The sequence below is a fragment of the Ornithorhynchus anatinus genome, chromosome 13 (assembly GCF_004115215.2).
Source record: "Ornithorhynchus anatinus isolate Pmale09 chromosome 13, mOrnAna1.pri.v4, whole genome shotgun sequence".
Taxonomy (NCBI): Eukaryota; Metazoa; Chordata; class Mammalia; order Monotremata; family Ornithorhynchidae; genus Ornithorhynchus; species Ornithorhynchus anatinus.
Window position 1 is genome coordinate 21396521 of NC_041740.1, and position 26962 is coordinate 21423482.

Genomic DNA, 26962 nt, shown 5'->3' on the forward strand with positions numbered 1-26962 from the left:
AGGCCCCCAAAAAGGATAGAACTCCACTCTTTTACCACTGACATTCAGTATTTCATGTCCTTTTTATTTTATGCTACTTGGTTAAGCTAAACGGGGGGGGGGTTGGTGGTTTTTTTTTTTTACAAAAAAGACTTTCACAATTGACATGTGACAGCCTTGCTGGATGAGATGGATTTGTGCTGCCATTTTTTTTTTTTAGACTTCTATTTTATCCTCTGAACCATCTTGAAGAGCAACATGCTCTAGTGGCAAGAGCCTGGGAGTCAGGGGACCCAAATCCCAATCTCGGTTCGAGAAGGAATTTGGGCAAGTTCCTTAACTGCTCTGTGCCTCAGTTTCTCCTCTGTAAAATGGGGATCCAATGCCCATTCTCCCTCCTCCGTAGACTGTGAGCCTCGCGTGGAAAAGGGACTGTGTCATTGCTAGATGGTTATATTATACCCTCCCAAGCACTTAATACAGTGCTCCGCATCAGTAAACGCTCAATAAATAGGATTGACTACGGTTGGCCTGCTAATCTTGCATCGAACTCAGTGCCCGTTTCAGTGCTTGGCACGAAATAAGTGCTTAGCAAATATTATTATTATTCCCCAAGGTTTTCTCTCCCCCTATCCTCACTCCAACCTATCCTCAAGGAGATTCGTTCAGCGGGTTCTTGGGCGATACGTGGGCGTCGGAGACGCGCCGGCCGCCTCGTTGCCAGGGACCGTGGTTTTGCCCCGTGGCGGAGTCAAGTCGGTGGGGAGAGACTTGGAACGACGTTAAATAGTGAGGCGTCGGCTTCTCGGGGGGAGTCTGCCCCCCGAACTCTTCGGGTTCGGCCGTCCCGATGCTCTGCCCTTCGTCCTCGTGGCCCGGCCCATCCTGTACGATGTTAGGCCTCAGGCACTTCCAGATGGTTTGAAAAAATAATAATAATAATATGATGGTATTTGTTAAGCGCTTCCTATGTGCCGAGCGCTGTTCTAAGCTCCAGGGTAGATACGAGGTAAGCAGGTCGTCCCACGTGGGGCTCACAGTCTTCATCCCCATTTTCCAGAGGAGGGAACTAAGGCCCAGAGAAGTGACGTGACTTGCCCCAGGTCACACAGCTGACAAGTGGCGGAACCGGGATTAGAACCCACGGCCGCTGCCTCCCGAGCCCGGGCTCTTTCCCCGAAAGCACGCTACTTCTCTGACAGTGTGAAAGTGATGATGAGGATGGTATTTGTTAAGTGCTTACTATGTCCAAGCCCTGTTCTAAGCGCTGCGGTGTTGATAATAATGATGTTGGTATTTGTTAAGCGCTTACGATGTGCCGAGCACTGTTCTAAGCGCCGGGGTAGATACAGGATAATCAGGTTGTCCCCCATGAGGCTCAGAAGCCTTAATCCCCATTTTGCAGATGAGGTAACCGAGGCACCGAAGAGTTGAGTGACTTGCCCAAAGTCACACAGCTGAGAAGTGGCGGAGCCGGAATTAGAACCCATGACCTCTGACTCCAAAGCCCCGTGCTCTTTAGATAGAAGGTTCTCAGGTTGGCCCACGTGGGGCTCAAGGTCTTAACCCCCATTTTACAGACGAGGGCACTGAGGCACCGAGGAGGTACGTGACTTGCCCGGAGTCGCACAGCTGACAAGCGGCGGAGCCGGGATTTGAACCCACGACCTTTGACTCCCAAGCCCCGGCTCTCCCCAGTAAACAGACAGCTCGCACTTTCTCTCGTCTCCCCTCCCTCATCACTCCCCGAAACCTTGGGCGGTCCAAATCCAGTCGAAAAATACGCAAGTCGAAAAATCCAGTGGAAAAATACGCAAGTAATGACTGAATCTAATCAGGACGAACCGCGGCTACCGAAAGAGAAGGATGATTTGATTTTCCGGATCCCGAAAGCAATAGCCCCCCCTGCAATTTCACACTCAGGTTTCCCTCGGGAGAGAGCGGCGGCTCGTTCGTCGGATCGTATTTATTGAGCGCCTCCTGTGTGCGGGACACTGTACTAAGCGCTTGGGAGGTATAATCCAGCAACCGACAAGAGACACTCCCTGCCCACGACGGGCTCACGGTCTAGGAGAGGGGAGGCAGACGTCAAAACCGGTAAAGAGGCGTCGGCAGCGTCGTTATAAATACATAGAATTTTTTCTAAAAGGAAAAAAATTTGTATAAATCTTTTTATTTTGTAAATAAACAGAATATACACATCATTAATAAAAACAAATAGAATTATAATTTTGTACATAGCTACACAAGTGCTGGGGAACGGGGCAGAGCGGAGGGTGCGAGTCGGCGCGATGGGGAGGGGGAGAAGAGGAAAAGGGGAGGCTTTAGTCCGGGAAGGCCTCCTGGAGTAAGTGTGACTTAGTGGCAAGAACCCGGGCTTGGGAGGCAGAGGTCGTGGGTTCTAATCCTGACTCTGCCACTAATCAGCTGTGAGACTCTGGCCAAGTCACTTCTCTGTGCCTCAGTCATCTCATCTGGAAAGTGGGGATCAAGACGGTGAGCCCCACGTGGGGCAACCCGATGAGCTTTTATCTACCCCAGCGCTTAGAACAGTGCTTGGCACATAGTAAGCGCGTAACAAATATCATCATGATTGTTATTATTATGGATGGGGAGAAGCGTGGCCCGAGGGATCGAGCCCGAGCCTGGGAGTCAGGAGAACCCGGGTTCTAATCCCGGCTCCGCCGCTGTGTCAGCTGTGGGACTTTGGGCAAGTCACCTCACTTCTCTGGGCCTCAGTTCCCTCCTCTGTAAAATGGGGATTAAGACCGCGAGCCCCACCGTGGGACAACCTGATCACCTCGAATCTACCCCAGCGGTCAGAGCAGTGCTTGGCACATCGTCAGCGCTTGACAAATGCCAACCTTATTTTTATTATTATATATGAACAATTCCCTTTGAATTTGGCGGCTGTTTCTCGGTCCCTGGATAATTTAGTCGCCGTTGCTTAGGGTTCCTTGATACAATTCATATTTATGGAGAACCTCCTTTGTTCCCCGAACTCTACCGGGTGTTTAGAAAACCAGCGGGTGAAGACAGCTTACAATCTAGGGCGGAAGACGAGCAAAGAAAAAAAATGTTGCCTCTTGAAAATCAACTGTTTGTCCTCCCCTCTTACCTCCAAGCCCATTTACAGCAGAGTCCTCGGTGCTCTAAAAAGGTACAGAAATCACATCCCTTCTTCCCCCACCCTTCCTTCCCGTCGGAAGGATTTGGATTGTTGGATTTGGGTCCGTCCGTTAAGCCCCTTCAACGGCCAAAGTCTTTTTTGTTCCGGGTTGAAAAATCACTGGCCCTTGTTATTAATATTTGTGCTGTGTCTCCCGGAAACGTGCGTCTTCTGTCTCTTTAGACGGGTGTGCTTAGTGATTTCCGTGACACCGGAAACGTTACAAGCGAGGAAGCAGTGGAACTCTTTTAGGGTACATCGCAGGGTAGGGAGGAAGATGCGTCAAATACCACAGCGTGCTGTGAGGAGGAGGAAACCTTTACTCCCTGCATGGGAGAATTATTACCGTTTGCTCAGGGATGGGGTCGGGACACTTGCGATGCGGACGTTTACTGCCCCAAAGATTTAAAAGGTGAAAAGTCCGACAGAAAAGTATAAAAGTACTATACTGTGTTGTAAAGGCCGTGCGCCTCTAAATCAAATTGAAGCCGTAAACATCTCATTTTTGTGGACCGCTACAGTGCCGCCCACTGCATAAATGAGCGATTTATGCTCATTTTTCCTTCACAGTCGCTCCAAGAGGCCTCCTTCCTCTCTCCCCAACCCCCTCCACCCGGCCGAAGCTCCCGACGCTTTCTAAAATGCCATTCGGCCCACATCTCCCCATTCTTTTAAAACCTCCGTTGGCCGCTCTTGCCTCCACCTCATAATTTCCCCGTCCCCGTTTGTGAGGAGTAAATAAAATATCATTTTGAGCGGTGCATAATTGCGGTCGGTGTTAGTGGTGCGTGTCGGGGGGGAAGAGGAAAAGGGTAAGAACACGGCAATCCAGTAGAGAAGGGGGTGCTACGGGAGAGAAGGAGAAAGGAGGAGGGTGTTACTCTAATTCATCGTGCGCAGCACTCAGAGAGTGCCATAGATTGTAAGAGAGAGTTTCATGTGGCCGCCTCCTCCTTTATTTCTTTGCTTTTTTCTCCTCCTCCTTATTGCTAGACTTAATTCTCATAAGACCCGCCTAATAGCTCCACTCCTGTTTCAGTGGTACAAAAACCGTGTAAATCGTGGGGCGGTCGTGGGGCTATCTCGGTCGGTAGCTTGGTAGGCAGGAGGCCGAAATGCAGGAAGCTTGCGTCTCTGGAAATCCTTCTGGTTCCGCGTTCCGTGCCTCGGGGTTCTTGTGTTCGGAGGGTGCAGAGGGGAAGGTTGGGGATATTTAGGACTGGGGGTGTTGCGGGGCCGGCGGAACCTTCCAGAAGGAATGGGCTCCGGCTGACCCTAATGGCCCCCGGCTGCTGGTACCGAAGATGGCGGAGTTGTTTTCAAATGTAGATATGGCGGAAGGCCAGGGAGTGGGGAAAGCACGAGCCCTACCCCAAAGAAGGGAGCCCAGAAGGGAGTCTTCTCAGGGACGCTAGCGGACGTGGAAATCTGCCCAAAAGCAAAGCCAAAGTAGGCCTGGCTCAGTTCAGGTCGGCAGTTTCTCTGGGCAGGTTTGGGCCAAAGTGGAATCTTCTACATTCAAACTATCTTCCCCAAAATGCCTCTGTTCCAGGCCCCGCCGGTGAGAATAAAAAACCCGACCCCTAAGCGTAGCAGGCTAAGGTAGACGTTGTCCGCCAGTCGGCCTCTTGAGTTTCTGGGATTCTCTCTCTGAAACTGGTATAGCCTTCCCCACGTACTCCCCGAGGACGGGCTCCGGGCGGCCTTCGTACTGACGCGCTGCTGATTCCGTGTCCGTCCGGGTTTCTCCTCTGCAGGGAACACCTGACCCTCTTCCTGCGGCGGAGCCATGTCGGCCCCGAGTGGCAAAGTGCAGACCGTCTCGGGCCCCGTGGAGCCAAGCCAGCTTGGCCGCACCCTGACCCACGAACACCTGACGATGACTTTCGACTGCAGCTACCAGCCACCGCCCGCGGGCCGAGAAGCTCTAGCCGTGCTGCCCTTTGAAATGAGGAACCTGTTTTGGATTCAGAAGAACCCTTACTCCCACAAAGAGAACCTTCAGTTGCATCAGGAGGCGGACGCCATCAGGGAAGAGCTGTTATATTACAAAGCCATGGGCGGCGGGGCTTTGGTGGAGAACACCACCGCGGGGATCGGCCGAGACGTGAAGCGCCTGAAGTGGTTCGCCGAGGAGACTGGCGTCCACATCATCTCCGGGGCGGGCTTCTATGTGGACGCCACTCATTCTCCGGAAACCCGCGCCATGTCAGTAGAACAGGTAAACGGGAGAAGCCGTTCCCTCTTGGTTACCAGCTGCCGCCCCTTGCTTAGGTCTCGTTTCTCCCGCCCGTCTCCCGTCGGCGGACACGGAGCGCGCCGTGCCTGCCACGGGGACGGACGTGGGAGCCGAAGGGATGAGGCTCGGGCCCCGCGATCCCTGATTTTTCCACACGGGAACCGGGGACAAAGAAAATCTTAACGCACTGGGCGCCGAGAGACCCAAATAGTGATAATTATATTTGTATGTATTGTATCAGAGCTCAGGGGTGGTACTGTGGTCTGTTTATAAACCTCCATTTTCCATTATAAACCTCAATTATACCGCCTCAATTTTCTTGCAGGGTTTTATAATAACCCGGCAGTAAAAATTCACGGTAGGGTGAAACTTGGCAGGCAGTCTTGGCACAGCTGTGAATATTTTCCTTCTCCTTTTACAAAGCGAGAAGGCCGGGAGAAAGGGAGAGATCCATTCAGTTGTGTTTAATATAATGTGAACCTGCAGCAGGAAGGGGGAGTTGGAAGGAGAGGGATGAGAGGAACTCTTCAAGGCGGAAAAGGCCGACGAGCCCCAGATCCGTATTCCGCGGGCACGGGTGCCGTGGTCTGTTCAGTAGCAGTGGGAAAACAGCCTCCATTTAACCGGGGGAGCAGTTCATCTTTAAAACAGTTCGTTCGGATGGGCGTTCACTCTCACCACCGTATTTCCTCTTCCTTTCGGCTTTACCCTTCCGAGAGGCGTAGGCAAAATCGAAGGAACCCGCTCCTCGGCGTGCCGTGGGAGCCGTACCGGAGGCAGGGTCCGCGCCTGACTCCCGCTGCCGTTACGAGCTACCCTACATCCGGGAGCCGAAAGGGGCGATACGAGAGCGCAGATGGGTTGGTTGTCCGGGGCGAGGGAGCAGATCTGCCCAGCTGAACTCGTTGAAGGTTTCAGCGTTGGCTGGGAAGCCCGGTTGTGTTTCGGACGCCCCAGGTTGGGCCCGAAGCCAGTATCCTCCCAGTTCAGTCAACCACCTTGCCATGCCTACGCCATTCGGGCAGGTGGCCCGCTCGGGGCCTGACGCTACCCGTGTCGTTTTAGAGATCCGAGAGCCTTCCGCCCCTCCCCGACCCGCCGGCCGAGCGTTCGCCCCTCCCCTCACGGACGCCGGCTCGGGTGGGAGGACCAGGGAGGGTTGAGAAAGCGCCTCGCCTCATAAAGTGCTCTCGATGGTCTCGTCCAGCTGACCGGCGTCCTCGCTGAAGAAATACTGCACGGAGCCGACGGAACGGATATCAAGTGCGGTGTCGTCGGGGAAATCGGCTGCTCCTGGCCCCTGAGCGAGAGCGAGAACAGAGTTCTTCAGGCCGCTGCCCACGCTCAGTCGCAGCTTGGATGTCCTGTTATTATCCATCCGGGCAGAGACCAGAGGGCCCCCTTTCAGATTATCCGGATCCTGCAGGAAGCGGGGGCTGATATCTCCAAAACAGTCATGTCTCACCTGGACAGGTAAGTAGCCTGTTCAACCACAGCTTCCCCTTTCCCTGGGCCCTCCCTTTAGGTAGGCGACGCAGATAAAACGTCGCGTCCTCTCTGAGCGGCTTGGTCCCCGTCAGCCTGGGCTAAACTGGGGCTTCAGAAAGATAAACGGGAGTCGGAATGCCTTCAGACGGGTTCGATTCAGTCGTGTTTTCCGAGCGCTCGCCGTGTGCAGAGCACTGTCCTGAGGGATGTTTTCCTAGTTGTAGATATTGCCCTCAGACGGGAGGCGGGTGGGGAACGACCCCTCGCTACGAAAGTGGGATCTACCCTCTGTCACCCCCCTCAACCGGGGGCGGACTTAATGGCAAGTGAAAAAATGTTCAGATTCCAGCTGTAGCCTGATGGCGTAAAAGAGATTTGACTTGCCCGCCCGGAAGAACGGTGGAGAAATGGCCTCCTCAGTCTTTTTGTTGCGCGTCAACGGGAGCGGTTTAAAAGCAACAAGGTGAAGCCGACGCGGAGGTGTGAGCCTGCCGAGGGATTGTATCCCCGTCCTGGGGGGCCGGGGGGCCTGCGGGGCACCCCGAGGTCTCCCAACCACTGCCAGCCGGCCCGGGCGTGGAGGGGGGCGGGAGGGGGACGGTGCCCCCAGCCCGCCGCGGCCCGGGGCGGCTAAGGGGAGACCCGGCGCTAGGAGAGCCAGGGATGCAGCCTTCTATCAGCTGCTCAGGTGGACTGAGGCTACAGGGTCTGGATAATAATAATAATCATGACGACGGCATTCGTTAAGCGCTTACTATGTGCCAGGCATTCATTCATTCATTCAATAGTATTTATTGAGCGCTTACTACGTGCAGAGCACCGTTCTACGCGCTGGGGTAGATAGAAGGTGATCGGGTTGTCCCACGTGGGGCTCACGGTCTCCCTCCCCATTTTCCAGACGAGGGAACTGAGGCCCAGAGAAGCGAAGCGACTTGCCCAGAGTCGCACGGCTGAATAGCGGCGGAGCCGGGATGAGACCCCGCGACCTCTGACTCCCGAGCCGGCGCTCGTCCCGTTAAGCCGCGGCGCCTCTCAGATATTTGTTAAGCGCTTACTGTGTGCTGAGCGCTGGGGTAGATACAGGGTAATGGCGGTGTCCCACGTGGGGCTCACGGTTTTAATCCCCATTTTAGAGACGAGGTAACTGAGGCGCAGAGAAGTGAAGCGACTTGCCCGAGGTCACCCAGCCGACAAGGGGCGGAGGCAGGAATCAGTCCATCGGTGGGAATGATCGAGCGCTCGCTATGTGCCGAGCACTGCGCTGAGCGCTTGGGAGAGTATGATGCAACACAGTCGGGATAAGCGCTGTGAGGCTGTAATAAATCTCACCCTCTCGTGGACTGTTGACTTAGGCAAGTGTGTAGGGTTGCGTTTGTCCTGAGTGCATTTGATCCCAAACCAGACTTTTCTCCCGATAAACCATCTTCACTATTCATTCAATCGTATTTATTGAGCGCTTACTATGTGCAGAGCACTGTACCGAGCGCTTGAGGCACGTCCTACGCAGACCCGACGACGGTCGGGGACGTGGAAGCATCTGACCAAAGTCTGAGTCGTTAGGGTGAAGCGATGTTAAAGGACGTGAAAGAATTCAAGCAACGAGGCCCAGTGGATAGACCGCGGACCCGGGAGTCAGAAGGACCCGGGTTCTAATCCCCGCCGCTTGTCTGCTGCGTGACCTGGGGCCCGTCACTTGATGTCTCTGGGCCTCAGTTACCTCATCTGTAAAATAGGGCTGGAGACCGTGAGCCAGTGGAAAGAGCGCGGGCTCGGGAGTCAGCGGTCGCGGGTTCTAATCCCGGCTCCGCCACCTGTCTGCTGGATGACCCTGGGCAAGCCGCTTAACTTCTCTGGGCCTCGGTGACCTCGTCTGGAAAATGGGGGTGAAGACTGTGAGCCCCACGTGGGGCAACCCCAGGGCTTGGAACCGTGCTTGACAGACAGTAAGCGGTTAACGAAGACCGTAATGAGTATTATTATCTGGAAAATGGGAGTTAAAACTGTGCCTGGCACATAATAGACACCTAATAAATACCATAAAAAATGATAATGTGAGCCAGCTGCAGCGGGGATAAGGATTCGTAACCTCTTCCTTATGAGTCCCTCTTGGCAGGACACTACACAGGTTATCCCCTCGCTACTTCGGGGTGGGACGGGGCCAGGGCCCTGTCGTCCTCCTCCTCCTTGCAGCACTGACCAGCCCGGGCCCTTAAGCAAGCGGGTACTCTCGCCTTCACGGCATCTATCTCGTAGCCCAACGCCCTGCCCGGGGCCATGAGCCGCCACTCAGCCCCTGGGACCCGCCGGGCAGTCAGACCGGAAGGGTCTGAGACGTATTCGGGCGGCTCCGAGCGCCCCGGGGGCATCGCCCGAGGTTCAGCCTGGCATAATTGAGCCGGGGGGGGACGGGGCGTTGGCTCAGACCACCCGACCCCAGTTCTGAAGTGATGATGGGGAACCGACCCGGCTCCGTCAGTGGCTCCCCGCAGGCTCAGGCTCGTCGCAGGAGAGTTTGCAAACGCTGATGAAGCCTAGGGTGGTGCCACAGAGGGCTACCCATAACGAAAAGCCCGAAGCGTCCAAGTCCACTCAGCTACCCGGGCGGCCAGGGAGGCAGGTTCGGGTCCACCCTGCCGGTGGAGCGTGCTGCGTCCATATCAGCACCACCCAGCTGGAACCGCCACGATCCAGACAGCAGGCCCTTCCGTGCCTCTTCCGGACCGTCCCTCCTTTCTAATTCACAAGGCCGAGGGCAGCCCTCTTGCCCGATGTGGGCTTTCTCATGCCACTTTCTCCGTGGACGGTTTCTTTCTCCCGTATAGATCACCAAAGCACCTTCCCAGAGAATCTGGCCCGTCACTGAAGCCCTAGGCAGGGCCCGGCGTCACGAAGGACGAGGACATCTCCCCCGGGAGTTGAGCGAGACAAACGTGCACCTACCCCAGCACTTAGAACAGTGTTCGACACACCGTAAGCGCTTAACAACGGCCGTTAGAAAAAAGAATACCCCCGATCGGCGGGCAACTCCCGGACTGTCTTCCGCTTGGCCAGCGGAATCAGGTGGATCCGTCCTTCAGCTCTATTATTTGTTCTTCTTCGGATGCCGGCGGGTCGTTTCCGAACCATAGCGACTGCGTGGACACACCCTCTTCAGAACGTCCCGTGTTCTGTCATAAAGTGGTCCCGGTTTGCGAATCCGTAGAGTTTTCCGTAAGGGTGCGGAAGCGGTTTACCGGCGCCTTCTCCGGCGCGCTAAAAAACTAAAAATCTTCGATCGACGTGTCGATTGCTGAACTTCTGCCTTTGACTCTTTCCCAGGCCACTACGGCCCAGAACAGGCGAATCGACTTGGACGCTTCGGCTTAGCCCTTTCCGTTACGGGCTTTTATAGCCCAACTCTAAGCTCCATCAGCGTAGGCAAACTTTCCTGCCACGATAAGCCTTCGATTCGTAGGAGAGTATTACTGAGTATTTACTGAGTGCAAGACAGTGTACTCAGCACCTTTGAGCAAGTCACACATTCCCTGCCCCCAAGGAGCTTACAGTCTGAAGGGAGAGACCGTTGCCCGTACGAATAAATATTAATATGCACATAAGTACCGAGGATAGGATGGCGTACGTAAGTGCTAAGTGTGATTCTCGGGCTGGTGTGAATTAATTAGGGAGGATGTCATGGAGGAGGTGAGATCTCGGGAGGGCTTTGAAGGTGGAGTAGGCGGAAGCCCGGAAGATGCGGGGTGAGGTGGGGTGGGAGAGAAGATCCAGACCCCGGAAAAGTAGCGGCAGGTCGGAGGAGGGTGAGACGAGAGCCGCGTGGATTTGGGAGGAGGGAGAATGGGAGCGGGGGGAGAAGCAGGCCAGTGGTAAGGAATCTATTTGACGAGAGGGGCGTTGGACAGCCACCGGAGAGCTGTGGGAGACGTGTGCGGGACGACTCTTCCGGAAGATGATCCGGGAAGCCGCCTGTGCTGCAGCCTGGAAAGGGACGAGGCCGGAGGCGGGAGGCCAGCGCGGAGGCCCGTGGAGTAATGTGCGTTGCGATATGTACTGTGGCAAGTTGGTGAGATGAAAAGGCCTGGGGTGGAAGCTCTTTGGACGGAGGGGAGCTGGCAGACGCAGGAAATGGGGATAGGGAACGGGTCTGCCAACTCTCTCGTACCGTCCCAAGCGCTTACTACAGCGCTCCGCACACAGTAAGCACTCGGTAAATACCATCGATTGGTTGATGGATTGAGTGGGGAAGAACCAGAAGGCTATAGCGGCCGATTGACCCTCTCCGAGAACTAAAGGACGACGAGGAGTTGAGAGCCTAAAGGTTGCGGCCGGGAGCGGGACATCCTACCCTCAGACCCCCAGGAAGAGGGCGGAGGATTTGAGAGGTCGCTGGCAGGGTCTCAGCAACACATCGCAATCCCCGGGGCTCCCTAACTTGAAGCAAAAAGAGGTGAGGGGGGCCATCCCCCGGGGAGACGGGAGAGACGCTGCCTTCCCCTAAAATAATGCATTTTTACCAATGAAATTCTAAATGGGGCAGAAAAACGTGGCCAGCCAACGAAGGCCAGCTACCTGTGGTTCCCGTCGGTGAACGCTCCCAGCAAGGCAATTACCGGGACAGATTTTCGTCTCAGTCGGTCATCCACAGACCCTCTGAGCATCTGCTCCTCCGCACAATCCGATCAGTGCCGAGGGCGAAACTCAGCCATCGATAATGTGGCTTAATCCCGTGAAGCTCGTATTCTGTGCCACGGAATTCACACGGGAGAACGCAGAAGAGGGTCCGGGAAAACAAAGCATCCGACGAGGGAGCGGAAAATAATTTCCCGCTTCCCCCGGCCCGTGCTCTCTAGGCATAATGGAGAAGCATCTGAGCCCGCAGGCCGGTTTGGTTGCGTGGCAACCATGTGAGAAGGTGTCTCTGCTCTGCTGGCCCCGTGGAGAATAGAGGGGGTGAAACCCAGCCTGGAACAAGCCTTTCAGAATTTTATTTGGCAAAAAAAAAAAAAAACCCCAACACAGACCCCGTATATTTCCTTCGTTTGGGGATCCTGGAATAGATCCAGAGTATCACTGAAGCACAGAAATCTTTTTCTGAGGCCGATTTGCAAGAATTCACCAACAGGACGATCGACGTTGATGGCAGATTAGTTCTGAAAATCCATATCTGCTAGCGTAGAAGAGTTAACGAAGAAACGTCTCCCCGAGAGACCGCCGAGCCACGCCGTCGTCACGTGACCGCCCGCGACCATCTTCGGGTCGTTTACCCGGAGACATCAGTCAGACAAGATAAATACGCTTCCATGGGTAAGGGCCTCTACGGCCCATCTGTTCCCTAAATAACCAACCGGTTGACTTGTTGACGCACTCCCCGGTACACCGTGAATTTAACCCCGGAGAACAACGTTGCGGGAGACCGCTCCCGACCCAACGACCCCGACCCAACATTTACCCGGAAGGGGCGCAGAATTCTGTCACGTTCTCACACGAGTCCTGAAATCCGGGGAGCGGCGGCAGATGGCACCACAGCCCCCGGACCTCTCCCGCCCCGAGGTTACCCCGACTATCGGTATTTGACGACGTTACCTGATTCCCATCCCCGGCAGGACTCAGACTCGCTGTCTTCATAAAAAGCAGCTGCATCCCCGAAACTGGTCGGAGACAGCGTGCCGCGCGGGGCAGATCCGGAAGGGATCAGGGCGCCGTCTCAAGGTGTCCCGGAAAGCAGCGGGAAACTACTTGGCCCGGCCTGGCCTACTGCGTTGAAGAGTTTGATTGATGCCCCCATCAGCTACACACCACATGGTAGGATCTCATCAGCTGCAGCGCTTTCGCACACTTTTACCATTTCCCGCGGAGGCCAGTGTGGTCTTGGCTGCAAACCCCATCCCCGGCTTGATCCGGGGAGAGTCGGGGAGAGGACGTTTTGTCTAGTTGAGATGGTCCGCTGGGGAGGGGATGGGGAATTGGCCCGCGGGGCCTCGAGGGGACGTTTCGAAGAATCCAAAGCCAATTCCCGGGGCGGCTGGGAGCAGGCCAGCCTCAGGAGAGAGGTTGGGCGGGTGATACCTCAGCTGGGGTTCACTGGGGCCGGCTGCCTCTGCTCGCCGCAGGAGACCGTGGCTTTCCCTCACCGTTTCACTTCCCTCAGGACCTCCCCCCAACCACCCTCCTTCATTTAGTCCTCCCCGCCTAGAGGTTCGTTGACGGCTCCGAGAGATGAGACCAAAATGTAGCACTGCCTTACCGAAGGATTTCTGGAACCTAGACTCTTCCCATCCCCTTCTCGTAACAATAGCGTCTTTAATTCGTATCGCCCGTGCTGGGCGGCGGCGGCCCGGGAGAGAGTCGAGGGCGGCGACCCGGGTTTACTGCGCGGAAGGGGGGTTTTTACCAAGAAAACTCCACGGATCCGCTGTCAGAACCGTCGCAGGTGAAGGTGGGGCGTTCTGGGCGAGATGCGTCCGCGGCGTCGCTACGGGTCGGACGGGGCCCGACGGCCCAAGACAACAACGGCGCATTCGAATGTATTTTTCCAAAGGGTCCTTTACAGCCCACGGTGAGGGGTTTTTATTTCCGCTGGAGTTTCTTGAGGAGTGGGGAGACACGTCCTGAACGTTTTTATAGAGAAAGGAACCGGAATGAGGAAACGGAGGCACAGGGGAGTCAGGTGACTTCCCAAAAGTCACACCGCAAGCCAGCGGCAAAACTGGGACCAAACCCTTTTCTCTCCATTAGTCCTCGCTGTCTTCCTTAAGCCCGAGCGTCTTCCGGTGGTGAATCAGCCCAAATCTAATGATGCAGACAGATTATCTTTCAAAATACCTGAGCCCAGAGCCCAGGTTCTCTGCCCCAAAACCCCTACCCCATCCCCTGGGCCATTTTTTTGCCGCCCCCAAGAACTGAAAGGAATTAGGTGATGAAGGGGTCCTGTAGTAATAACAGAAAATATATTTCTCCTGGCACGAATCCTGCCCCGGTTCTCTTCTCCCCTACAAGCCCCAGCCCCGTGCCTACCCATAGCGATGGTCTCGGGAGAAAGGAAGGTTTCCCCCTGTGTTTATAGCGAGGGTTTACTCTGTTGGAGGACGAGCGCTTTGGCAGATTCCAGGACCTTCTGAGGCAAACCTGGGTGCTGCCTATTGCCAAAGGCAATGCCCCTATTAGACCAAACTAATGGACCGAGACTAATAACTTCATTCATTCAGTCAGGTTTATTGAGCGCTTACAAGCTTGGAAAGTACAGTTCGGCAACAGATAGGGACAATCCCTACCCAACAACGGGCTCACAGTCTAGAAGGCAGACAACAAAACAAAATAGGTAGATAGGCATCGATAGCATCGAAATAAATAGAATTACAGCTGTAGACACGTCGTTAATAAAATAAATAGAATAATAAGTATGTACCTAGATACACGGGGGGGGGGGGGGTGAAGCGGAGGGAGGGAGTCGGGGCGATGAGGAGGGGAGGAGGAGCAGAGGAAAAGGGGGCTCAGTCTGGGAAGGCCTCCTGGAGGAGGTGAGCGCTCAGGACGGCTTCGAAGAGCCATCGTAAGACTCGGTTCGATATTATTGGGCGCCCCGAAGAGCCAGAGGCTGCATGTGCCTGGTCCCAGAGTCCACCACGAAGGTAATAATCATAATAATAATAATAGTGATGGTGATATTTGTTAAGAACCTACAGTGTGCCACACACTGTTCCAAGCCCTGGGGCAGATACGGGATCATTAGGTCCCACGTGGGGCTCACAGACTAAGTAGGGGAGTGAACAGGTATCGAATCCCCCATTTTGCACACGGGGGAACTGAGGCACAGAGAAGTGAAGTGACTGGCCCGAGGTCACAGAGCAGACAAGTAGCGGGGCCCAGTGGGAAGGGCACGGGCTTGGGAGCCAGAGGTCGTGGGTTCAAATGCCGGCTCTGCCACTTGGCAGCTGTGTGACTGTGGGCAAGTCACTTGACTTCTCTGTGCCTCATTACTTGTAAAATGAGGATTTAGACTGTGAGCCTCATGCGGGACCACCTGATGACCCTGTATCTACCCCAGCGCTTAGAACAGAGCTGTGCACATAGTAAGCGCTTAACAAATAGCAACGTTATTGTTGTTATTATTACAAGTGGTGGAGCTGGGATTAGAACTCAGGTCCTCTGACTCCCAGGCCCGGGCTCTCTCCAGCAGGCCACGGGCCAGACCCCTCTGCCGTCTCGGTACCGCCAGGGGTTGTCTCCAGAAGTAATTCCCCCACGCTGACACGCCACTCCCGTGAAACGGGACATTTTAACCCACAGGATCGCTGGATCCAGTGCGATTCATCCTCCCTCTCCTGTAGACTTCCAACGATCCGACGATCAGTCGGTGGTGTTCAGGGAGCCCTTACCGCGCGCAGACCCCCTTTCCACGAGCTCGGGAGTCCGCAGTACCTAGAACCCGACAGGGAAAATACAGCCTCGCATCTGCCGAGTTGCGGTTGGGAAGTTCACGAGGGAAAGAGCTCGTCCTGTCATGTGTAAACTGTGAAATGCATTTTAAGTAAGTTGCAGTTTCAGCTGGCAATTCTGAGCCCACTTCTGGCACTGATCTTGTTTAAAGGAGAGCTTCCTCTCCTGAGCCCATCTGTTCCCCCTCCTGGTGCCTTACCCTTCAGTCATAATATTGAAGAGATGACATCAGCTCTCCCCATGGAAACAGACGATGATGTCATTTGACAGATGATATCATCCCGGAGCCAATAATTATTTCACTGTGTGAACTCCGGTAGAGAAACACGAGGATCTGGGGTGAAGAACGCCGTTCAAAATACGAAGATTAAAGGAGCAGAATATCTGACAACCCGAATTGCCTTGTATTAGGATCTTTTTCATATCTGCCCCGGTGTCGGAGGTTCTTTTTAAGATCCACCTCTTGGCGAACGTCGGGCGTGAGTAAAACTGCGGTTCGTAATCACTTGAATGGGAGGAGAAAGAATATAGCGATATCAAGCCTTGGTGTGAACTCAAGCGTGTGGAGAGAATAAACTGATCGTAGCTGAATAAAAGAATCGACCTCTTTAGAAAAGCCGGAGTTGGAGTTGCCATCTACCCATCGGCCCAGAAGAAAAGAAATTAGACATGTGAAAGACCTAAAAAATCCTAATGGGATTATAATGGCTTTGGTATCCATTGAGCACTTACTGTGTGCCAAGCGCTGTGCTAAGCAGTTGGCTGGGTACACGATCATCAGGTCCCACACGGGGCTCGCTGTCTAAGAAGGAGGGAGAACCTGTGTCGAATCCCCGTTTTGCAGAGGAGGGAACTGAGGCTCAGAGAAGTGACTTACCCGAGGTCACAGAGCAATTCCCACTTCTAGACTGGGAGCCCGTGGCCGGGTAGGGATCGTCCCTATCTGTTGCCGAATTGTCGTTTCCAAGCGCTCAGTACAGCGCTGTGCACACGGTGAGCATCAGATTAGCGTCAGCGGGGCGAAGCGTGCGGGCCGGGTTAGCGGTAGTTAGCGGTGTTTGAGCGGCTGTTTTGGTTTGCGCCCTGTATTTGCTGAGATGAATACAGAATGAGCGAATTCAGACAAGGGATTTAAAATCTGGGGAATAATAATGGAATTTGTTAAGCCCTTCTTAAGTGCCTAGAGCCGTTCTAAGTACGGTCGTCGATACGGTAGGAGTGGATGGGAAACAGTCCCCATCCAACAGGACTCACAGTCTCCGAGGACGGGTATTTTAGCCCCATTTTACAAATGAAGTGATCGGTCAATCGGTGGTATTTATTATTGAGTGGTTACCGCGTGCAGAGTGCTAAGCACTGGGGAGAGAGCAGTTCGGTAGAGTTGCTAGATACAATTCCGGTCCTCGAGGGAGTTGACCATCAGGCGCGGGGAGGCAAACATCGAAATAAATTACAGATGGGGGAGTAGCGGAGAATAAGTGAGGTGGGGCTGGCGGGGCGGGGAGCTTAAGGGATACAGGCCCAAGCGCGTAGGTGACGCAGAAGGAGAGCCAAAAATTGGGGAAATAAGGGGCTAGTCAGAGATCACCTCTGGGAGGAAGTGTTATTTTAGGAAGACTCTGCAAATGGGGAGAGTAGCGATCTGTCGGATAAGAAGGGGGAGGGAACGAGAGGCCGTCGGTGAAACAGATGACGCGACCTAACGGATAGAACACAGGCCCGGGAGTCAGAAGGACCTGGGTTCTAACCCAGCTCCGCCACGCGTCTGCCCGCGTGACCGTGGACAAGTCACCTCACTTCTCTGCGCCTGTTACCTCATCTGTGAAACGGGGATTAAAACCGCGAGCCCCAGGTGGGACAGGGACTGCGTCCAACCCGATTCACTTGTATCTACCTCGGGACTTAGAACAGGGCTTGGCACGTGGTAAGAGGTTAAAAACTATCATTATTATTAGGAACAGTGAGCAGGTTGGTGGTGAAGGAGTAAAGCGTGCAGGCCGGGTCGTAGCGGGAAATTAGCAGTTGACCGTAGAAAGGGAAGAGCTGATTGAGTGCCTTAAAGCCAACGGTAAGGAGTTTCGGTTCGATGCGGGATTTGGATGGGCAACCGCTTGGAAGTTTTTGAGGATATAGACGGAAGTTTTTTTTTTATTAAACGATCCAGGCGGGGGGGAAGACTGGAGTCAAGGAGGTTAGCGAGGAGGCCGATGCAGGAGAAGCAGCGGGGCTTAGTGGAAAGAGAGCAGGCTTGGGAGTCAGAGGTCGCGGGTTCTAATCCCCTCTCTGCCTCTTGTCTGCCGTGTGACCTGGGGCAAGCCACTTAACTTCTCTGGGCCTCAGTTCCCCCGTCTCTAAAATGGGGATTAAGACCGTGAGCCCCACGTGGGACAACCTCATTACCTCCTATCTACCCCAGCGCTTTAACAGTGCTTGGCACATAGTAAGCGCTTAACAAATGCCGTAATTATTAGCGTTATCGTTATAGTCGAGGCGGGATATTATGAGTGCTTGGACCAGCGTGGTAGCGGTTTGGTGGGGGAGAAGAAGGGACAAATTCCAGAGATGTTAGGAAGAACCAAAAGGATTTGGTGGTAGATTTGGGTTGAGCGAGACAGGTGAGTAGAGGTTAATTCATTCACTAGTATTTATTGAGCGCTTACTATGTGCAGAGCACTGGACTAAGCGCTTGGAATATACAGTTGGGCAACAGGCAGAGACAATCCCTGCCCAGTGACGGGCTCACAGTCTAATCGATTAATGCCAGGGTTACAGGCTTGTGAGAAAGGATAGGGGTGTTGTCTACAGTGATGGGAAAGACATGGGTTTTGGGGTGGGAAGATGAGTAGGTCTGTTTTAGACGTGTTAAATTTGAGGTGTCGGTGGACCGTCCAAGAGGTCTGGGAGGCAGGAGGAAACGTGAGACTACAGAGAAGGGGAAGGTTCAGGCCTGGAGAGGTAGATTTGGGGGAGGGAAGTGAAAACGCGGGTAAAAATCTCAGTGTCCTCTAAGTAGCGGGTAGAACCCGTTCCAGTTTGTCTCGTTTCTGGTACTCTGCTGATGGGCGTCACCTGACGTACACGTGGACACGGGGTGAAGTCTGCAATTTAGGTATAAGCTTCAAGGGGCCCGGTCGGTTGGTCAGAAATCTGGAGTCGTATTCCTTCACCCTGAACATAGAAGAAGGACTTTCGATAGCATCTCCCCAGGCTGAGGGCAGCGGGCACTGTCATAAAATTGCCTGGTGATTTATAAGTAGAAAACGTATCGATTAGCCGGGAGGCTAAAGCATAAATCACGCTGTAGGAAAAATCACGTCCAACTGTTCACTGGACTATAGAAACAATACATTTTTGGTGTCTGTATTGCATTTTCCATCCTGAAAACTCCCCGTGAGCCCCATGTAGGACGGGAACCGTAGCGGCCTGTTTACCCTGCATCCACCCCAGCGCTCAGTACGGTGCTTAGCACAGAGTGAGCACTTCTGTACCACGACGACCCCCGTTATCCCCTTTCAGATGGTAGCGGAATCGCTTCATCCGCCTCCGGAAAGGGGGGTACGTCTTTCGGGCGGAAGGCGACCCGGCCGCTTAGCGGCTCACGGCCTCCTTGCCGACAGCGGGTCGCCGTCTCCGCCGGAAAGCGCGGGGAGGATTTAGACGGGCGAATGCAATTATCGGTGATGGGATCCGGCGGGGTGACCGGGTTGACACCGTGACTCCTCTGAGAACGCTCTGAAGTGCGGCAGGAGCAGAGGGTCAGGACCTCTGCGGAGGATCTCATTTGAAAGATGTCCAGCGGTGCCGCATTCCTCAGCCCCGCGCGGCCGTTCGGCGTCAGCGGTGTCTCACAGGATAAAAGTGTCACATGCATAAATCCCTCTTTAGCAACACCTTGGCGCTCCTTGGAAGTCATCCAGCCAAGGGAGACGTGGCCCGGGCCCTACTTAACTGGGAAGAGCTGACAGGCTCTCAGATACCGCTCCAGACCACAGAAGGCCGCCTCACCTCACCTCCCAGGGTCTGTCCAGCTCCAGAACCACCCGGAATCGCAACTCTCTTACGATGCTTTCCTTGGGTTTCAGCCCCACCTTTGATAAGGTTAATCGAATGAACTGATCATGCAGTTGCCCACTTACTAAAATTCAATCATCCCGAGTCGGTCCCATCACTCGTCTACGAGGAGGACAGATAACTGAATACCGCGACGTCATGGAAGCCGCCGTCTTCACGGTTTGCTCAGAAACCCGTCAGGAAACGTGCTCTTTGATGACGGCAGCCTGACTGTCCGGGACGTGCCCGTACCCTCGTGGAGGTGGGAAGGGATCATCACTCTTCGTTTGAATCATTTCCCTTCCTTCCAGATTTCGATCGCCGGCCCATTCCAGTCTTGAAACTCTCGATAGAGTTGCTCTCCAGGCACAGCACGTGAAGGGACGTGAGCCAGAGAGACAGAGACTGATTTCACGGCGGGCCCGGCGATTCCCTGACCCCTTCTGACAGTTCACCTGGGTGGTCCCCAACCTAGGACCGATTCAGCTGCCAGCTGGGGAATGTTCCTAGCAGCCGCCATCTCGAGAGGATCGGGAGGTTCGTAACTCTCCGTCCCTGAACTGCTCCACTCCGAATTGACCTTGCTTACCGCCTGGAGCTGGCCCTACCCCGGGCAACACTCCTGTGCAGTCCGGGCGTGTGGAACTGGTGGAGACCAGGCCCTCCTACCCCTTCGGTCTCTCCCCACCCTGCCCGATCATCCTCGACACCTCGGGACGGACTCCACGTCTCCTCACGGACTTTACGGCGGCCCCAGCTCCTTCTCTGACCCCTGACCCTCCGCCGCTTGCTTACCTGACACTGAATCCTGTCCGGACTCGTTAACGATCTCTCTTCCTGCGGGGAGAAATGACCACCCGTGACCAAATCCTAGATGAATTTCCTGTGAGAATTTTTGTTTTTACCCCTCGGCGACATAGTGTAGATGGGGCCTATGTGAGTCCACGTCGTAGAGAGAAACGTACACCGCCATTAGGAGACGAGAAGTAAACCGAGTTGGAACACACGTGGCGTTCCTTCCTTTCCTTCCCCATCCTCAGTTCCCACCCCCAATTCTTTCCATAATAATAACGTTGGTATCTGTTAAGCGCTGACTCTGGGCACGGCGCTGTTCTAAGCGCTGGGGTAGATACAGGGTAATCAGGTCGCCCTACGTGAGGCTCCCAGTCTTCAGCCCCATTTTCCAGATGAGGGAACTGAGGCCCAGAGAAGTGAAGTGACTTGCCCACGGTCACTCAGCTGACGAGTGGCAGAGCCGGGATTCGAACCCATGACCTCTGACTCCCAAGCCTGGGCTCGGTGACTGCTCGGACTGCGAGCTGCTGACGGACAGGGAATGTGTCTACCGACTCTGTTGTATTGTACTCTCTCAAGCACTTAGTACAGTGCTCTGCGCAGAGTAAGTGCTCATTCCTCTATCTATTTATAAAAATAATGTTGGTATCTGTTAAGCGCTTATTATGTGCCGAGCCCTGTGCTAAGCGCCGGGGTAGATACAGGGTCATCAGGTTGTCCCACGTGAGGCTCACAGTTAATCCCCATTTTACAGATGAGGTAACTGAGGCCCAGAGAAGTGAAGTGACTCGCCCACAGTCACACAGCTGACAAGTGGCAGAGCCGGGATTCGAACTCATGACCTCTGACTCCCAAGCCCGGGCTCTTTCCACTGAGCCGCGCTGCGATTTATAGTAGTGTCTGTCTCCCCCGATACACCGTGAGCTCATCTGGGGCGAGGAGCCAAGTCGGCGGTATCGTGCTTAACTCTGTGGGTAGGGAGCGCTCAGTAAATGCCATTTATGATCGTGGCGGCACTTCACCCATGATAAAGGTGAGCGTCGTTTGAAATTTGGAGCGTTCACTCGGCAGTACCTCCTCCGGATCATTTAGGAAGGTTTTGGACTAAAATGGTTCTCGCTTCAACTGCAGCTAGTTTACCGCCCTGGACCGAGCGTTTCCTGTCGGGAAGCAGCGTGGTCTGGGAGTCAGAGGACCTGGGTTCTAATCCCGGCTCTGTCACTTGCCCGTTTTACGAACTTGGGAACGTCATTTAACTTCCTTGTGCCTTCGTTTCCTCATCTTTAAAATGGGGACTCAGTACTGTTCTCCCTCCTCGGGGGAAAGAGCACGGGCTTCGGCGTCAGGGGTCATGGGTTCGAATCCCAGCTCTGCCACCTGTCAGCTGTGGGACTGTGGGCGAGTCACTTCACTTCTCTGGGCCTCAGTTCCCTCATCTGGAAAATGGGGATGAAGACCGGGAGCCTCACGTGGGACAACCCGATGACCCTGTATCTCCCCCAGCGCTTAGAACGGTGCTCGGCACATAGTAGACGCTTAACAAATACCAACATTATTATTATTAGACTGTGAGCCCCTCGCGGGACAAGGACCGTGTCCAACCTAATTATCCGCTCCAAACAAAAACTCCTCACTCTAGGCTTCAAGGCTCTCCATCACCTTGCCCCTTCCTACCTCTCCTCCCTTCTCTCTTTCTACCGCCGACCCCGCACGCTCCGCTCCTCCGCCGCCCACCTCCTCGCCGTCCCTCGGTCTCGCCCATCCCGCCGTCGACCCCCGGGCCACGTCCTCCCGCGGTCCCGGAACGCCCTCCCTCCTCACCTCCGCCAAACTGATTCTCTTCCCCTCTTCGAAACCCTACTTAAAACTCACCTCCTCCGAGAGGCCTTCCCAGACTGAGCTCCTCTTCTCCCTCTACTCCCTCTGCCACCCCCCCTTTACCTCTCCGCAGCTAAACCCTCTTTTTCCCCTTTTCCCTCTGCTCCTCCACCTCTCCCTTCCCATCCCCACAGCACCGTACTCGTCCGCTCAACTGTATATATCTTCATTACCCTATTTATTTTGTTAATGAATTGTACATCGCCTCGATTCTATTTAGTTGCCATCGGTTTTTACGAGATGTTCTTCCCCTCGACTCTGTTTATTGCCATCGTTCTCGTCTGTCCGTCTCCCCCGATTAGACCGTGAGCCCGTCAAACGGCAGGGACCGTCTCTATCTGTTGCCGACTTGTTCATCCCAAGCGCTTAGTACAGTGCTCTGCACATAGTAAGCGCTCAATAAATACTATTGAATGAATGAATGAATAGATCGACCCCAGTGCTTAGTCAAGTGCTTGTCACATAGTAAGCATTTAGCAAATATCGTTATTACCGTTATCGTTACGGTCCCCTCCAATCCCACGGTTACTCAGCATTTTGAAAACTCTTGGTCACGGAACATCTTCGGAGGTCTTTGGAAAAATCAATATTTATTGTGCTGCTCTGTTTGCCCTCCGTCCACATGTTTGTTGACTCCTTCAGAGAATTCCAGGACACGATTTCCCTTTCAGAAACCCTGTTGTCTTTCCCCTAACAGATTGTATTTTCTGAGGGCTCATTGATCTGAAACTTAATTATAGAATCAGCTTATTTGCCTGAAGCCAAAGTGAGAGGCGCTGGTCGAGATTTCCCGGGCAGCGAGCAGTTCTCCACTCAAGTGACAACCTAACAATGGTTTAAACCGTCTCCCGGTGAGTTTCATTCCTACCCTACTGTCAGGAGGATCCTGGCCAACAGCTGGCGTCTCTAAACTCCTTCAGGACAGGGATCCTATCTACCGACTCCGTTGTACTCTCCAGCGCTCTTGCCCCCAGCAAGCGTTCAATAAATACCGTCAATTTTTTTAAAGATGGATCTGGAATATCAGTTGGGTCTGAAACATCTTTTCTGGGTGTCTCGATTTGCCTCCCTGCCTGCTGCAAAAGCCAGTTTTTGTTTTGCGGGGGGCGGGGGGAATCGGTCAGATAATAAGGTGGTATTTATTAAGGGCTTACAAACTACAACACTTTATTCTGAGAGAGGTACAAAACAGTGGGATCGAATGCGGAAGCTAAGGGGTAGAGGGAGTGAGTATCTTATCCCCGTTTCGCAGACGAGGAAGCAGATCCGGAGGGGTAAGTGACTTGTCCAAGGTCGTACAGTAACAGAGCTGGGATTAGAATCTAGTCCTCCTGACTCCCAAACCCACGCTCCTTAACCTTTCCCTCGAAAAATACTAAGCTCAAGATCTCCGCCGGTCTCTTGGCTCTCACCTTTTCTCCCCAGGTTCACCATTTCTCGCATGATCCTCAGATGCCCCCACCGAATCCCAAACTAGCTTTTGACGAACAACTTGTCCCTCAGACCACCTGGCAGATCTCTGAATCCCCCCCCCCCCCCCAGGGACATTCTGCCCCCATTTGGGAGGAAGAAAGACGAATCCATCTTTTCTGCGCTGAGAAATTGTGACCCGTCGGTTCTCCTCGACGGCAAAGTGATTCTCCACTTCTTGTTAAAAATGCCTCTGGAGGTTCGTTTGACCGCTTAAAAGGAGAATTCTACCCTGAAATCTGTAGAAATGCACTGGGGCTCTTGTGCTGTAGAATGTCAGGATATCAGAGCAGCTCCGCGCATGGGACTCCGTTCCCAGGCCCACCGGGAACTGCTCGGTTCTTAGATGTTTTCTCACCTTTTGCCCCAGTGTGGAAGGGACTAATTATTTTTCTTCTCAACTCCCCGAATTTCCCTTTGCAGAAAGTCCCTAATGACACTGACTTTATTTCTTCGCTGCCTCCCCGCTCCACTCCGTCCTGGCTTCTTTCAGATCCTTCCTGTCTGGTCTGCGAGCCCACCTTGGCCGCCATCCAGTTGGCCATTATTTCTTGGCCCGCTTTCCTTTGACTGGGCAATGCCCCGACTGAGTCGACTCTTTACTTTCTCAGGTGTAATGGGACCCACCGGTCTGAGGTCTGGACGGAAAGTCTCCGGCCACCGCCTTGAAGTTTGCCGGAGTTTTTGATCAGTTCGACCAGCGGCCTGGCACGGCCCGGCTTTCGTGAATGTGAAAATATGCTCTTGCTAACCTAGTTGTGTCTGTCTCCTTGCCTTCAGGACTCTACTTGATAAAAAGAAACTGTTGGAATTCGCTCAGTTTGGATGTTACTTGGAGTATGACCTTTTTGGAACAGAACTGCTCCATTACCAGTTCAACCCGGCGGTTGACATGCCAGATGACAACAAAAGAATCAGAAGGTAAACCAAGCTCCTGGGTATCATTAAGTCATTAAAAATTACTGAGCTGTTGCTTTGGCTGGAGGATTTGAACGCTGAGAGCATGAGAGGACTACCTGCGTAAAGTGGCGCGCACCCTGATCCGGGCATATACCAGGAAGACCTTTCCCTGCACTGTGACTGGGGAAAATGACGCGTGTCGGGAATTCGGAACCATAGCAGGTCAGCCAGGCGATTTGCGCGGTAAACGAAGACGAGTGAGCCTTCGCCTTCCGACAGCCTGCCTTCCAAAAGGCGTGAAATGTTTTCCTACCCCTTCGGAAATCCCGGCGACCTGGCTTTTCAGTCTGATCTTTCAGCTGAAGGTCCACCAGGCCGTGAGGGTCGACACACTGGGCCCGGGCTTCCCAGTGCCTCGGTAATAAGAATGATGTTGGTATTTGTTAAGCGCCTACTAGGTGCAGAGCACCGTTCTAAGCGCCGGGGTAGACACGGGGGAATCAGGTTGTCCCACGTGAGGCTCACAGTCTTAATCCCCATTTTACAGATGAGGTAACGGAGGCCCAGAGAAGTGAAGTGACTTGCCCACAGTCACGCAGCTGACAAGTGGCAGAGCTGGGATTCGAACTCATGACCTCGGACTCCAAAGCCCGGGCTCTTTCCACTGAGCCACACTGCTTCTCTATAATGATAGCGTTTATTAAGTGCTTACGAAGTGCAAAGCACTGTTCTAAGCACTGGGGGCTACGAGGTGATCAGGCTGTCCCACGTGGGGCTCCCAGTCTTCAACCCCATTTGACAGCTGAGGGAACTGAGGCACAGAGAAGTGAAGTGACTTGCCCAAAGTCACCCAGCTGACACGTGGTGGAGTCGGGATTTAAACCCATGACCTCCGACTCCCCAGCCCGGGCCCTTGCCGCCGAGCCACGCTGTCCGATACGCATCGATGTATCATCCCCTGATAGAAATCAGGTCTGTGGAAGGAGACGGACCAGGAGATCTTTCAGACCAATAGGAGGCTGCTACGGTGCAGTCAAAAGCTACGTTAGGGGGCCGATAACAGCGTCTCCCAGCCAGAACATAGGACGAGCCTCGATCCTGAGACTTCTGAATCAAGCGCCTGAACCCAAGACTTGGTTTAGTGGTTTGCACAGAGCCTCTCACGCTCTCTCGTCCTGGGCTGTGGAGTTCCCGCCGGCACACAGAGTTCAACAGATAAGTAGGTGGCCGGGGGAGCGGAGCACTGTGAAAAGCACTGATAAGTACTTGCGGGACTCATTTACGGCCCAAGTGACCGTAGCGTATTTCCCCAGCACCGAAACCCGGCGAGAGGTTGCCCTGCTAGCGGATGTGGTCTTCGCCACCCACGCTTGCCAAGGATACGGCTCCTCTCCGCGGGCCCGGCTCTCAGTTCGAAACGCAGGCTCCGAATGGAGCTCGGTGGCCGCTTCTTTGGGCCGACACGCAGCGGGCAAGCCGGAAAGCTGGGTTGGGGCTACCGACCCCGCTTGGGTGCCATCGGGGGCGATTTTCTCAGCAAGAAAGGTTGAAATTCCTCCTCGGCCCTTACCCCGATTTGGGGGCTGGCTCCCCTCGGCAGCTAGGCCCGAGAGCAGGGCGGAGCCCGCTTATTCCCGTGGTATCAATCTCCACCCCCCCGGCCGCCATCTTCTCCCAAAACTGTTGGCATGGCCGGATGGAAGTGAAGAATGACAAGTTCTCGAACTCCGAGCACGTTTTTTGGAAAGGTCCGGCATTCGCTTGAAATGCTTGTCTAGGGGTTTTCGTCTGAGGGTGTGCTGATTCGAGTTGCCTCTCTCCAAGAGTTTAAAAACCTTGGGGAGCCGAGTTCCAGATATCGTCAGCCTCTCAGCTCCCCCTCGAGTCTCTGAGATCTGTCTTCGTTGACCCCCGGAGAATTGAAGCCGGAGAACTTGGAGGATTCATTGTTTTCCTGCCCTTGGTTTGTAATCCTAGAAATCTTCTCACTCTAGCACCTGCTTTCAATCTTATGCTCCATTTTTCAAATCTTATTATATCTCTGGCTTTTCACAGTTAGATGACTCTCAAGATTTGTTTGCAAAACACCAACGATTTGTCTCTCTATAATTACCATACCGTGTTTAGTTTCATCTGTAGAGTTGTCTCCCTCCTGTTGGTAACTTTACTCTTCTTTGCCCGCTCCCTTTACTAAAGTTACCCAGAAAGACATTTAGCCCTAAAGCAGACCTGAATTCTCACGGAAATATCATGAATTAAGCATGTCTTCCATTTTCTGTACGGACGGAAGAAGGTGTTTATTGACCCCCGGACCGGTTTATCCGCATCGTTTATATTCAGATCAACATTTCCAAGTTCTCCTCCTCCTCTGTTTTATCGTTCTCGGAGTACTTTTAGGCTTCCGAGACCCCTAATTATCATTTTTGACTTCTCCACAAATATCCCCACGAGAGAGCCGGATCTCGCGCTCCCTGTTTCACCGATGAGAAAGCCGACAGCCAGAGACCGTCTCAGCCTGACCCCCGGCCCCGAAGGGGCGGAGGAAAGGCAACTTCCAAAGT

General features: G+C 53.9%; 1 protein-coding gene across 3 annotated transcripts in view; it reads left to right on the plus strand.

Annotated features, from left to right (window-relative positions):
- PTER (phosphotriesterase related) overlaps positions 1–26962 on the plus strand; it is a 57837-nt gene that overhangs the window by 23491 nt on the left and 7384 nt on the right. For all 3 annotated transcript variants that reach the window (XM_029077613.2, XM_007673133.4, XM_007673134.3), the window contains 3 exons: positions 4906–5369; positions 6595–6860; positions 24282–24422. In XM_029077613.2, the coding sequence (XP_028933446.1) occupies positions 4938–5369; positions 6595–6860; positions 24282–24422 (839 nt within the window). In that variant the 5' untranslated portion in view covers positions 4906–4937. The remainder of the gene's footprint in view (positions 1–4905; positions 5370–6594; positions 6861–24281; positions 24423–26962) is intronic.